Here is a 14,715-nt window from a genome sequence, read left to right as displayed (position 1 = left end):
TTCCTTTCCCTTCTCCAGCTCTGTATCCCTTTTGCCAATCACCTTTACAGCTCTTAGCTTCATCCCACCCCCTCCGGTCTCCTCCTATCATTTCGCTTTTTCCCTTTCCCCACTACTTTCAAATCTCTTGGTAACTTTCCTTTCAGTTAGTCCTGACGAAGGGTCTCGGCCCAAAACGTCAACAGTGCTTCTCCCTATAGATGCTGCCTGCCCTGTTGTGTTACATCAGCATTTTGCGTGTGTTGTTTGAATTTCCAGCATCTGCCGATTTCCTCGTGTTAACATTGCCTAATTCTAGTTTGGGGTGCCTGGCTGAATTTTGTTTTCCCTTTAATTCTATTATTTGAATTTCAGAATGTATATTGTACATGTATACTCACATTAACTGTACCTATTGATGTTGGCAGTACCAATGTCTATAACCCGTCCTTAACTGCCCCTCTGGTGGTCTGTGTGTCGCCTCTGTGAGCCGGTGAGGGTTGGAAGGACGTTGGGTACATTCAGGGAAGCCCAATTCCAGTATTGACTGGGCAGTGAAATTAACTGCTTTCGCTTGGGCTGGGGTTGGGTGGCCAAAGTTGATTTACACAATATTTATTTATACTATCAAAAAAAAAATTGTCAACGATTCTTTCTCCCTCACAGATGCGACCTAACCTGCTGAGGTGCCCCAGGTTAAATCATTCTAAGCAAATAAGAGACACGGGAGCAGAATTAGGCCATTTGGCCCATCAAGTCTGCTCTGCCATCATGGCTGATTCATTATCTGTATCAACCCCATTCTCTTGCCTTATCCATATTTCTCAAGAAAGAGTTCATACTGGCTGTCAAGAATAACGGCATCACTGGGTGTTGATTTAAACCCAAATATACGAAATAATTTTTTGAGATTCTTTGTGCTGAGGTTCCTGCCTTCCTTCGCAATATGGCAAGAATCACTTTATTTGGATGAAACAATGAATCTTTTGAAATAATAGAAAATATTCATCTTTATGCTCTTCAATTAATACCCTTTCATTAGCCAGAACACTTTATTTCACTTGTATTCTCACACACAAGTTAGTTTAGTTAAGGCTGCCACCCCTACAGGAACATAGGTTGCTGATGACAACTTGCCTGTGTCCTCTCTCCTGGGCCAGTCTAGTGGTGGTCCTGGATGACGGAAGGTTGATTGGGCCTGTGGCTTCTGAACAACTATGGCGAAAGTACTTTCTGTCCCAGGAGTGAGGTCCTATGAGCTTCTGCTGCCGTTTCCATAGCTCTTGGTTTTTACGGGATGGACGTCTCTGCCCCTCCCCGGCTTGGGAGTTATCCTAGTTTACGAAGCATTTCAAAATGGACAAAACTCTTGTTGCAACCATCTTCCAAAATTTCGATACTTCTGTAAGTTCATTTTTCTGTTTCTTTGGCTGTCTATGTAGCAAAGCCTTCCTTCATTTGATTAGGATCCTGGACTTTCGGTTGCAGCGAATCAAATCAGCTGGAATTTCCAACCGAAACAGGACGACATTTGGGGCAGCCTGCAAGAGTCTCTGTGCTTCTGCCAGCATACTTGAGCTGGTAGACTATAGCCATGACAGCCTGCTCTCTGAAGAGCGTTAAGTCTCCTGCACCTCTTCCTTCCCCTAGTTGTATTCCAACACCCCCTCCCACCCAAACAAAAACACGAGGAATATTGTGTTTGTACCAGCTACCAGCTGGTTGATAACTGAGTACCAATCATGCGACTTGCCATGTAGATCTCCAATAATCTCGTACTGCAGTCTTGCTGCATTGACACATTTGTACATTAATATCTGCTCGTTAATACACCAACACACTTTCCATTTATTTATGTATCCATTTAGCACAGTAACAGGCCCTTCTGGCCCAACGAGCCCACACCCATGTGACCAATTGACTTACTAACCCGTCTGTACGTCTCTGGAGAGAGGGAGGAAAGTGAAGAGCATGCAGACTTCTTACAGACCGTGGTGGGAATTGAACCTGGGTCACTGGCGCTGCAGTAGTGTTTTGCTAACTGCTACGCTGATTCACTCTTTTTGTTACAGTTTCCACACCTTGATACAACAAGCTCTCCAGTGAGGCAGACAGGGTTTAACGTGGGTAGAGAACTAGCGTCCGAGAGAGCTTCATAAGGAATTTCAAGCTGTTGAGGTTAAACTAAGTGCCAGAAGAAGAAAACTGCTGGTAGAACACGGTGGGTTTAGGAACAGCTGCGGGGAGAAGGAATGATCGAGAGATGAGGAGAAATTCCTTTGGCTAGAGGCTGGTGAATCTGTGGAATTCATTGCCACAGACGGCTGCGGAAGTCAAGTCGTTGGGTATATTTGAAAAGGAGGGTGATAGGTTCTTGATTAGTAATGGTGTCAAAGGTTATAGGGCAAGGCAGGAAAATGGGGTTCAGTTACGAGTGAATGGTGCAACAGACTCGATGGGTTTAAATGGCCCCATTCTGCTCCTGTTGGTTACGGTCTTGTGTTTTGGTCAAAATCTTGTATCAGTCCCAATGCAGGGTCCTCGACCTGAAACTGTAACGATTCCTTTCCCTTCTCTCCCCCGACGGATGCTGCTCGACCCACCAAGTTACTCCAGCAGATTATCCAGATTCCAGCACCTGCAGGGTCTCGTGTCCCAAGATTAAAGTGTGTACTGGACTCAGGGTCCTGGTGAGACAGCTGACCCATCACCCTGGAGTTCCAGGGACACGTCCTTAAGCGGAGGTCTGTGTGGAGTTCACATATTCTCACGAACGTGTGGGCTCACTCCAGGAGATGGAGTCTCCTCCGGGACGCCAGAAATTTGCTGGTGGTTTAATTGATGGCTGTGAATTACCCGTTTCAGCAGAAAAAAAATTCCAGACTTGCAGAAGAGCAAATAAAGAGAGGGTAAATGTCTCTGAGGAGGGTGCTCTGGGAGCCAGCGGCCTTGACTAATGGCTAAGCGTGGAGACACGGGCGATGACGGGTGTTGTGATCTGGAGCTAAGATAAACCGCGAGGGGATCTTGGCGGGTCCAGCGGCATCTGTGGAGGTAAAGGGGTGATTGACGAGATCTTCCATCGGGACTGAGAGATTGGCAGTGCAACGAGGTCGAGGGATAAGAACATAAGAAACAGGAGCAGGAGTCGGCCATCCGGCCCGTCGAGCCTGCCCCGCCGTTCAATAAGATCGTGGATGATCTGTCCGTAAACTCAGCTCCATCTGCCTGCCTTTTCCCCATAACCCTTAATTCCACTATTATATAAAAACTTATCTAACTGTATTTTAAATAGTGAGGAAGCCCCAACTCCTTCCCTGGGCAGAGAATTCCACAGATTCACCACTCTCTGGGAGAAACAGTTCTCCTCATCTCCGTCCTCAATCTTCTCCCGTGGAGGTGGAAGGTAGAAGTGAGAACCAGGCAAGTTGTGGGGATGTGTAACTGATGGGGGGGGGGGAGCAGGAGGGAAGATGGGCGGGCGTAATGTTGCCTGATTGTGTGGGGGAGCTGGGAAAGGTGAGCAAAGGAAGAGAGACCTTGGGAGGACTGGTAGCGGTGTGGAAGGAGCACAGGGTGTGCTCGGCTGGGAGGAAAATTTAATGTCCGTGCATTCATTGTTCAACGTTTATTGGGGTTGCAGTGAGCCAAACACTAATACGGTGTCAGTGACCGGGCTGCAAGGAGTTTATAACCATCTCTGCTGGGCGCTCCCGCGTCCCACAGACACACGGGTTAGTAGCTCACTCGGGCACACGGGTGCGATCGGACTGCAGGTGGAAGGTGAAATGCTGCTCTTCTAGTTTGCGCTTTGCCTCGCCGTGGCAGCGGAGGAGGCTGCACGCGGTCAGGAGGATCTCGAGGCGACTGCCGCGGGCTGGGCAAAGCGCTGCGCGAGTCTCGCCGGTGCACCTGCGATCGGGGCTTGATTTTCCTGTTTTCGTCGCAGACCTCCCCTGACTGCCTCCCCTTTGCCATCATGAGGCACCAGCAGACCCGCCCCGAGAGCCACTCTTCGGTCACTGTTCTGGTGAAGCCGGGTGTCTCCAAGCTGTCACGTCACGGCCGGGATCTGGTGCCTCGGAGGCCCAGGCTGCAGGAGAGGGACGAAGGGGAAGTAAGCAAGATGTCAAAAGAGCCTCCATTTGTAATAAAAGACCAAGAGTTGGACGCCTTTCTTAAGCTGCTCGGTATGTTGGGCAAATTCCTCATCCTCCTGAATTACTTTTGCTGGTCCTGGGTTTTTTTTTAAAGGTTTCCTTTTCTGTCATGAAAGATAACTTTAAATTTAGAGGATGTTGACATTTTGTAAAGTTAGTGTTGGAAATGCAGTTAACTGGGGGGGGGGGGGAATAAGAAAACTAGTTAACAAATTCCCCCCTTCCTCTATTCCCCGCTCTGATCTCTTAGCTCTTCTCACCTGCCTATCATTCCCTCCTCCTTCACTCTCCTCTCCTATCAGATTCCATCCTCTCCAGCCCTTGACCTTTTCCACCCACCTGGCTTCCCCATCACCTTCCAGCTAGTCTCCTTCCCTTTCCCCCACCCCACCACCTTTTTATTCTGACACCTTCCCCCTTCCTCCCCAGTCCTCAAGGAAAGGTCTCGGCCTGAAACCTTGACTGTTTATTCATTTCCACAGACGCTGCCTGGCCTGCTGAGTTCCTCCAGCGTTTGGTGGGTGCTGCTTTAGTAACTAAAGTGTTCGCTTAGCATTTTAACAAGGCAGAGTCTTATTTTCATTTGCCCTTCAGTAAGCAAGACTGTTCAGCCCATCAAGTCTGGGCTTTCTCAAGGATCAATCTGATTTCTCCTGTAATCTCTGCTCCCCACAATCCCGTATACTCTCCCCCAATTCTGCCTTTCACCTGCACACCAATCGACGTGCCAGCCTGCATGTTTTGTTTTTTGGGACATGGGGGGTATGTAATGTCCACACGCAACACAGAATCTCTGGATGAGAGCTTCAGGGCTAAGAAAGGGTGTGCTGGCATTGGAGAGGATCCCGAGGAGGGGTTTACCAGCCTTTTTAATGCCTTCGACGCCTACCTTTAACCGAGGGGTCCGTGGGTGTCAGGTTGGGAACCCCTGATTTAGAGAAGGGTTACGAGGATGATCCCAGGAATGAAAGGGTTAATATTTGAGGAGTGTCTGGTGGCTCTGGGCCTGGACTTCAATAGAATTTGGGGCTGGGGGGGCAAATCTCATTGAAACCTATAGAAAATTGAAAGGTCTGGATAGAGTGGACATGGAGAAGATTTGTCCTATTATGGAGGAGTCTAGGATGTCACTTTCGAAAAGGGATGATGAATCTGTGGAATTCATCGCCGCAGGTGGCTATGGAGGCCAAGTCCTTGGGTATATTTAAAGCAGAAGTTGATTAGTTCTTGATTAGTAAGGGTGTCAAAGGTCATGGGGAGAAGATGGAGTTGAGAGGGGAGGTAAATCAGCCGTGATGAATGGTAGAGCGGTCTCGATAATTCTGCTCCTATGCCTTCTGGTTCAGGCTGCCGAGTAGTGTGTACGAAATGGGAGGTGATCACGCAGCCCTTGGCAGAAACTCAGTCAACGTTATTCTACGTCTCATTGCTGCATGGCTGGGATTTTAGTCAGGATTGCCTCCCCCACCAGTGTTTGCTCCGACACTTCTCTCTTCAGTGAGTCGCACTCCGGGAGTTAGTTAATCCGTCTGTGAGTCATCCGCTGGGTTTAATGATCCACACCAAATCTGTACTGAGGGGGATTCTCTGGGTGGAGGAACAACACCTCACATTCCGTCTGGGTAGCCTCCAACCTGATGGCACGAGCGCCGATTTCTCTAGCTTCTGGTAATTTCTCCCCCTTCCATTCCCCTCGGTTGATGTCACCTATTACCTGCCAGCTTGTACCCCTTCCCCTCTTCCCCCCCCCCCCCCCCCCCACCACCTTGTCCTGGCCTCTTCGCCCTCCCTTTCCAGTCCAGATGAAGAAAGAGTCTCTGCCTGAAATGTTGACTGTTTGTTCCTTTCCGTAGATGCCGCCTGACTTGCTGAGCTCCTCAAGATTACCAGCACCTGCAGAGTCTCTTGTGTTTATAAATTAGTCGGTGATAACGGCGCGCGTTTTAACCAAACTGCTGTTGCTTACAGATGATGAGGTGATTCAGGACTTCCTGTGGATGGACAGTTGCTGCAGGATTGCAGACAAGGTACTCGGAGAAGGTCGTTAATAAAGCTCTGTTGGGTCCCAATACTCTTGCGATCCAAGCGTTCTTCGGAAGCTAACAATGGGGCCTGAAGCAAGAGCAAAGAAGGAAGAGAAGCGTAGAGAGAAATAAAAGTCTAAAATGTAGTCGTGACCCTCTCGTACCAGATGCCACAAATTCCATTGATAACAGATACACAAACAAAAAATAGCCTGATTCAAGCCATGTGACACCCATCATCGAAACCAAGAAATGTCCAGAGAAAAGATAGAGGCAACTGCACTGTAATTTTGTTTTGCTTTCTGGAGGTGCAAGAAACCCCTGATTTAATCCTAGCCTAATCGGGATCATTTACAATGACCAATTAATTTACCAACCGGTACGTCTTTTGACTGGGGTGGGGGAGAAATCAGAGCACCAGGAGGAAACCTGCACAGTCACGGGGGTGGGGGGGGGGGGGGTAGGGAGAATGCACAAACTCCTGACGTGCCCTGTTTCCATGTTGTATTATTCTGGCCTGTGCTCTGCGTATGAGTTGAAATTCAGGACCCACTGCCATAGATAAAGATATTAGCACAAGAGGATGCACCAGTTTTAATTTTAGTGACCTGCAGTACGCTCGCCGTCACACCCAGTCCTGAGGAGGAGTGGTGACTGGTTCTTCGGGTGAATCTACAGTACCTCATCGCTACTCGGTGCAAAAGCTCGCTCTGAGTTTCAGCAGGCTTCCCGTGGCTAAATGACAGCCAGACCGGACCGCGATCGGTAGCGGCCACTGAATGCGAGAGAGGAGCGGCTCACAGGCCATCGGTGTCATCAGGATTCCGATTCATTTATTTATCACCCACGCGTGTCGTTTGCCTTAACAGCCAACACAACCGTAAGCGGGTGCAAAGAGCGGCCGCACGTTCTGAAACCAGTGTAGCGTGCCCACCATATCCGCAAGACACACGAGCAACAAGAGAAGAGCGAGCCCCTTACCTCCCTCTGTGCAGAGACACACCAACCCCAGCACAGCACAGAACTCAGACTTGGCACCTTTCCTCCCCAAGTCAGTCATCTTTGGCCCCAGTTCTGAAATTACTGAATGCTCCTCAGTGGGGTAAGAACATAAATAGTAGGGGGAGTCGGCCATCCGGCCCATCAAACCTGCCCCGCCGTTCAATAAGAACATGACTGATCTGTCTGTAAACTCAGCTCCCATCTTCCCATAAATAGGAAGGAGCTGTCTTTTTCCATTTCAGCTGGAGTTCGGGGCAGAGAATGCATTTAATTACCGTCTAACTTGTCTGACTGGCTTGAGTCCGGTTCCAAAGTGGGAGGGGAGGATCCGTCAGGTGATGAGAACCTAATATAAATTAACATTGGGGCGTTGGGAGATGGGACTTCCAGCGCCGTCTGTAAGGAGTCTATACGTTCGCCCCATGGCCGCGTGGTTTCCCCCGGGTGTTCCATAGATGCACTGGTTAGTAGGTTAAATGGTCATTGTAAATTGTCCTCTGACGGAGCTCCATTGGGCGAGGTTGACTGTGGATGTTGCGTCCCAGCAGTCGACGTGACATGCAAGCCAGGTCAGTATGATATGGAGAGCAAGCTTTTGCCCATGCAGGAGGCTTCCCCTCTTCACGCAGCTGATGAATCCAAAGGAATGGCAGAGACCGATTATTGATCGGTACCAGTGGCGTCGCAGGAATTGCCAGTCTGCGTTGAACTCAACGTAGGTCTGCCTTAGAGGCTCCAGCTCCAGCTCCAGATTTTTCCCTCGGGGCTTACTCCCAAAGCCTTCCCTGTGAGTGGGTATAGCTACAAGGCAGCAGTGATTTGAGATAAATTTTCTGCTTCTTATTGCCTACCTTGGGTTAATGAGCCTTATCTCCCCAAAGCGGCTGGTTCTAAGGCACCAATAACCTGCCTTTGCCCCTTCTCCTGTCAGTAGAAACAGTTCCGCCGAGCTTGGTAGCTAAGCCACACGTGAAGGCTGGGAGCTGGACTGGGTTGTCAGAGGCTGTTTGAGGTGCACGCCATTGGGAGCATTTAATAGGTCGCGGGAGCTCATCACCATTACCTTCCTCTGGCAATGACAACTTTAAGACACCAAAAACACCACCCTGCTCTGTGTAATCTTAAGAGGGGAGCTATGGTGCCTCAGAATCTAAAGGATACGGTTAGAAAAGGACCTCAGTCTATTTGGTCCAAAGAAGAGGTGGATCTGTTGTTAGGCTGGTGTTAAACAGGTGGGTTGCTGGGTGGGCCAGCCTGCTGGACCAGACGGCCCTGTTGTGCACTGTAACTGTATAGAAAAATAAATTAAAAGCCAAGTGTTGGAAGTACTCAGTAGGTCAGGGGGCACCTTCCCATAGATGCCAACCTGCCTGAATTAATACCAACATTTCCGATTTTTCCTCAGGACTGAAGTTTAGTGACATGGATGAATTGTTTTTCTCTCTCTCCACACCAGAATAAACCCAAGTGGTTTACCAGTTGTATTTTGAAAGTTCGCATTTTGGTGCTGAACTCTGTCCTGACATTAGGCAACCCTCTCTCTCACTGTTCAAACCTTTAAGGGAGTGGATAGGAAGTTAACTCCAGCAGGTATTGGAACCAAGTCCAGATAATGTTGAAGTTGTACAAGATGTTGGTGAGGCCTAATTTGGAGTATTGAGTGCAGTTTTGGTCACCTACCTACAGGAAAGATGTAAATAAGGTTGAAAAAGTACAGGGAAAATTTACAAGAATGTTACCGGGTCTAGTGGACCCGAGTTATAGGGAAAGCTGGAACTGGTTAGGACTTCATTCCTTGGAATGTAGAAGACTGAGAGCAGATTTGATACAGGTATACAAAGTTATGAGGAGTATAGATAGGATAAATGCAAGCAGGCTTTTCCACTGAAGTTGAGTGGGACTACAACCAGAAGTCATGGGTTAAAAGTGAAAGGTTTAAGGGGAATTTGAGGGGAATCTTCAATCACTGTGTGGAATGAGTTGCCTGTGTGAATGGTGCCTGCAAGCTCGATTTCAACGTTTAAGAAAGTTTGGGTGGTAAGGGTTATACAGGGCTACGGTCCCAGTGAAAGTCAATGGGAATAAGCAGTTTAAATGGCTTGACACGGACTAGATGGGCTGAAGGGCCTGTTTCTGTGCTGTATTATTCTATAACTCTATAATCCTGGGCAGTCTAGCAAATCCATGGACTGAAATGACCCCAAGTTGCCATAGAACCCAACTGTTTGTATACATGAGTGGTTCTCTGTACAGTAAACTGTCGGAGTGGGTGGTGGGTGGAGCAGGGGGGCTTTGTCCAACCATTTGCCTGACAGATTCATTCTCTTTCAGTACTTGCTGGCCATGGTCCTCAGCTATTTCAAACGGGCATTTCTTCATACAAGTGAATACTCAAGGATGAACTTCTTCTTGGCTTTGTAAGTACAAGTGTATAAACCCTGGCAGATAGTTTTCAGTCTCATATGCACTACAGATTGTAAGATTGGGGCACTTAGGATTTTCTCCTGATAGGTTGTCTCTAGACACTGTGTCACAACCGCGTACCGAGCCTCCTATTGTAGTAACCACTGTCACAATCCGGACACCGGGCCTCCTGTTGTAGTGACCACTGTCACAAACCGGACTCCGAGCCTCCTGTTGTAGTGTCCACTGTCACAAACCGGACACCGAGCCTCCTGTTGTAGTGACCACTGTCACAAACCGGACACTGAGCCTCCTGTTGTAGTGACCACTGTCACAAACCGGACACCGGGCCTCCTGTTGTAGTGACCACTGTCACAAACCGGACTCCGAGCCTCCTGTTGTAGTGACCACTGTCACAACCGCGTACCGAGCCTCCTATTGTAGTGACGACTGTCACAATCCGGACACCGGGCCTCCTGTTGTAGTGACCACTGTCACAAACCGGGTACCGGGCCTCCTGTTGTAGTGACCACTGTCACAAACCGGACAACCAGCCTCCTGTTGTAGTGACCACTGTTACAAACCGGGTACCGGGCCCCCTGTTGTAGTGACCACTGTCACAAACCGGACACCGGGCCTCCTGTTGTAGTGTCCACTGTCACAAACCGGACAACCAGCCTCCTGTTGTAGTGACCACTGTCACAAACCGGGTACCGGGCCTCCTGTTGTAGTGACCACTGTCACAAACCGGACAACCAGCCTCCTGTTGTAGTGACCACTGTTACAAACCGGGTACCGGGCCCCCTGTTGTAGTGACCACTGTCACAAACCGGACACCGGGCCTCCTGTTGTAGTGTCCACTGTCACAAACCGGACAACCAGCCTCCTGTTGTAGTGACCACTGTCACAAACCGGACACCGGGCCTCCTGTTGTAGTGTCCACTGTCACAAACCGGACAACCAGCCTCCTGTTGTAGTGACCACTGTCACAAACCGGGTACCGGGCCCCCTGTTGTAGTGACCACTGTCACAAACAGGGTACCGGGCCCCTTGTTGTAGTGACCACTGTCACAAACAGGGTACCGGGCCCCTTGTTGTAGTGACCACTGTCACAAACCGGACACTGAGCCCCCTGTTGTAGTGACCACTGTCACAAACCGCATACTGAGCCTCTTGTTGTAGTGTCCACTGTTACAAACCGGGTACCGGGCCCCCTGTTGTAGTGACCACTGTCACAAACCGGACACTGAGCCCCCTGTTGTAGTGACCACTGTCACAAACCGGACACCGGGCCTCCTGTTGTAGTGTCCACTGTCACAAACCGGACACCGAGCCTCCTGTTGTAGTGACCACTGTCACAAACCGGACACCGGGCCCCCTGTTGTAGTGACCACTGTCACAAACCGGGTACCGGGCCCCCTGTTGTAGTGACCACTGTCACAAACTGCACACTGAGCCTCTTGTTGTAGTGACCACTGTCACAACTGGGTACCGGGCCCCCTGTTGTAGTGACCACTGTCACAAACCGCATACTGAGCCTCTTGTTGTAGTGACCACTGTCACAAACCGGGTACCGGGCCTCCTGTTGTAGTGACCACTGTCACAAACCGGGTACCGGGCTTCCTGTTGTAGTGACCACTGTCACAAACCGGACACCGAGCCTCCTGTTGTAGTGACCACTGTCACAAACCGGACAACCAGCCTCCTGTTGTAGTGACCACTGTCACAAACCGGACACTGAGCCTCTTGTTGTAGTGACCACTGTCACAAACCGGACACCGAGCCTCCTGTTGTAGTGACCACTGTCACAAACCGGACACCGGGCCCCCTGTTGTAGTGACCACTGTCACAAACCGGGTACCGGGCCCCCTGTTGTAGTGACCACTGTCACAAACCGCACACTGAGCCTCTTGTTGTAGTGACCACTGTCACAAACCGGGTACCGGGCCTCCTGTTGTAGTGACCACTGTCACAAACCGGGTACCGGGCTTCCTGTTGTAGTGACCACTGTCACAAACCGGACACCGAGCCTCCTGTTGTAGTGACCACTGTCACAAACCGGGTACCGGGCTTCCTGTTGTAGTGACCACTGTCACAAACCGCACACCGAGCCTCCTGTTGTAGTGACCACTGTCACAAACCGGACACCGGGCCCCCTGTTGTAGTGACCACTGTCACAAACCGGACACCGGGCCCCCTGTTGTAGTGTCCACTGTCACAAACCGGACACCGGGCCCCCTGTTGTAGTGACCACTGTCACAAACCGGACACCGGGCCCCCTGTTGTAGTGACCACTGTCACAAACCGGGTACCGGGCCCCCTGTTGTAGTGACCACTGTCACAAACCGCACACTGAGCCTCCTGTTGTAGTGACCACTGTCACAAACCGGGTACCGGGCCCCCTGTTGTAGTGACCACTGTCACAAACCGCACACTGAGCCTCCTGTTGTAGTGACCACTGTCACAAACCGGGTACCGGGCTTCCTGTTGTAGTGACCACTGTCACAAACCGGACACCGAGCCTCCTGTTGTAGTGACCACTGTCACAAACCGGACAACCAGCCTCCTGTTGTAGTGACCACTGTCACAAACCGCACACTGAGCCTCCTGTTGTAGTGACCACTGTCACAAACCGGACACTGAGCCCCCTGTTGTAGTGACCACTGTCACAAACCGCACACTGAGCCTCCTGTTGTAGTGACCACTGTCACAAACCGGACACTGAGCCTCCTGTTGTAGTGACCACTGTCACAAACGGGACACTGAGCCTCCTGTTGTAGTGACCACTGTCGCAAACCGCACACTGAGCCTCCTGTTGTAGTGACCACTGTCACAAACCGGACACTGAGCCCCCTGTTGTAGTGACCACTGTCACAAACCGGACACCGGGCCTCCTGTTGTAGTGTCCACTGTCACAAACCGGACACCGAGCCTCCTGTTGTAGTGACCACTGTCACAAACCGGACACCGGGCCCCCTGTTGTAGTGACCACTGTCACAAACCGGACACCGGGCCTCCTGTTGTAGTGTCCACTGTCACAAACCGGACACCGGGCCCCCTGTTGTAGTGACCACTGTCACAAACCGGACACCGAGCCTCCTGTTGTAGTGTCCACTGTCACAAACCGGACACCGAGCCTCCTGTTGTAGTGCCCACTGTCACAAACGGGACACTGAGCCCCCTGTTGTAGTGACCACTGTCACAAACCGGGTACCGAGCCTCCTGTTGTAGTGACCACTGTCACAAACCGGACACTGAGCCCCCTGTTGTAGTGACCACTGTCACAAACCGGACACCGGGCCTCCTGTTGTAGTGTCCACTGTCACAAACCGGACACCGAGCCTCCTGTTGTAGTGACCACTGTCACAAACCGGACACCGGGCCCCCTGTTGTAGTGACCACTGTCACAAACCGCATACTGAGCCTCCTGTTGTAGTGACCACTGTCACAAACCGGGTACCGGGCCTCCTGTTGTAGTGACCACTGTCACAAACCGGACACCGAGCCTCCTGTTGTAGTGACCACTGTCACAAACCGGACACCGGGCCTCCTGTTGTAGTGACCACTGTCACAAACCGGACACCGGGCCCCCTGTTGTAGTGACCACTGTCACAAACCGGACACTGAACCTCCTGTTGTAGTGTCCACTGTCACAAACCGGGTACCGGGCCCCCTGTTGTAGTGACCACTGTCACAAACCGGACACCGGGCCTCCTGTTGTAGTGACCACTGTCACAAACCGGACACCGAGCCCCCTGTTGTAGTGTCCACTGTCACAAACCGGACACCGGGCCCCCTGTTGTAGTGTCCACTGTCACAAACCGGACACCGGGCCCCCTGTTGTAGTGTCCACTGTCACAAACCGGACACCGGGCCCCCTGTTGTAGTGACCACTGTCACAAACCGGACACCGGGCCCCCTGTTGTAGTGACCACTGTCACAAACCGGGTACCGGGCCCCCTGTTGTAGTGACCACTGTCACAAACCGCACACTGAGCCTCCTGTTGTAGTGACCACTGTCACAAACCGGACACCGGGCCCCCTGTTGTAGTGTCCACTGTCACAAACCGGACACCGGGCCCCCTGTTGTAGTGACCACTGTCACAAACCGGACACCGGGCCCCCTGTTGTAGTGACCACTGTCACAGACCGGACACCGGGCCCCCTGTTGTAGTGACCACTGTCACAAACCGGGTACCGGGCCCCCTGTTGTAGTGACCACTGTCACAAACCGCACACTGAGCCTCTTGTTGTAGTGACCACTGTCACAAACCGGGTACCGGGCCCCCTGTTGTAGTGACCACTGTCACAAACCGCACACTGAGCCTCCTGTTGTAGTGACCACTGTCACAAACCGGGTACCGGGCTTCCTGTTGTAGTGACCACTGTCACAAACCGGACACCGAGCCTCCTGTTGTAGTGACCACTGTCACAAACCGGACAACCAGCCTCCTGTTGTAGTGACCACTGTCACAAACCGGACACTGAGCCTCTTGTTGTAGTGACCACTGTCACAAACCGGACACCGGGCCCCCTGTTGTAGTGACCACTGTCACAAACCGGACACTGAGCCCCCTGTTGTAGTGACCACTGTCACAAACCGGACACTGAGCCTCTTGTTGTAGTGACCACTGTCACAAACCGGACACCGAGCCTCCTGTTGTAGTGACCACTGTCACAAACCGGACACCGGGCCCCCTGTTGTAGTGACCACTGTCACAAACCGGGTACCGGGCCCCCTGTTGTAGTGACCACTGTCACAAAACGCACACTGAGCCTCTTGTTGTAGTGACCACTGTCACAAACCGGGTACCGGGCCCCCTGTTGTAGTGACCACTGTCACAAACTGCACACTGAGCCTCTTGTTGTAGTGACCACTGTCACAACTGGGTACCGGGCCCCCTGTTGTAGTGACCACTGTCACAAACCGCATACTGAGCCTCTTGTTGTAGTGACCACTGTCACAAACCGGGTACCGGGCCTCCTGTTGTAGTGACCACTGTCACAAACCGGGTACCGGGCTTCCTGTTGTAGTGACCACTGTCACAAACCGGACACCGAGCCTCCTGTTGTAGTGACCACTGTCACAAACCGGACAACCAGCCTCCTGTTGTTGTGACCACTGTCACAAACCGGACACTGAGCCT

At 51.3% G+C, this 14,715-nt stretch overlaps 1 protein-coding gene across 2 annotated transcripts in view; it reads left to right on the top strand.

Moving 5' to 3' along the window:
* The window catches only part of LOC140717465 (speedy protein 1-A-like), an 84,662-nt gene that overhangs the window by 3,321 nt on the left and 66,626 nt on the right, over positions 1 to 14,715 (top strand). Inside the window, exons 1-4 of one of the 2 annotated variants that reach the window (XM_073031045.1) lie at positions 197 to 1,383; positions 3,929 to 4,169; positions 6,108 to 6,166; positions 9,497 to 9,582. In XM_073031045.1, the coding sequence (XP_072887146.1) occupies positions 1,336 to 1,383; positions 3,929 to 4,169; positions 6,108 to 6,166; positions 9,497 to 9,582 (434 nt within the window). In that variant the 5' untranslated portion in view covers positions 197 to 1,335. Of the gene's footprint in view, positions 1 to 196; positions 1,384 to 3,928; positions 4,170 to 6,107; positions 6,167 to 9,496; positions 9,583 to 14,715 lie in introns of those variants that run through there. The other variant, XM_073031046.1, reaches the window with a different exon arrangement.

This window comes from Hemitrygon akajei, chromosome 28, assembly GCF_048418815.1.
Source record: "Hemitrygon akajei chromosome 28, sHemAka1.3, whole genome shotgun sequence".
Lineage (NCBI taxonomy): Eukaryota > Metazoa > Chordata > Chondrichthyes > Myliobatiformes > Dasyatidae > Hemitrygon > Hemitrygon akajei.
This window is presented reverse-complemented; position numbering and strand designations above follow the sequence as displayed.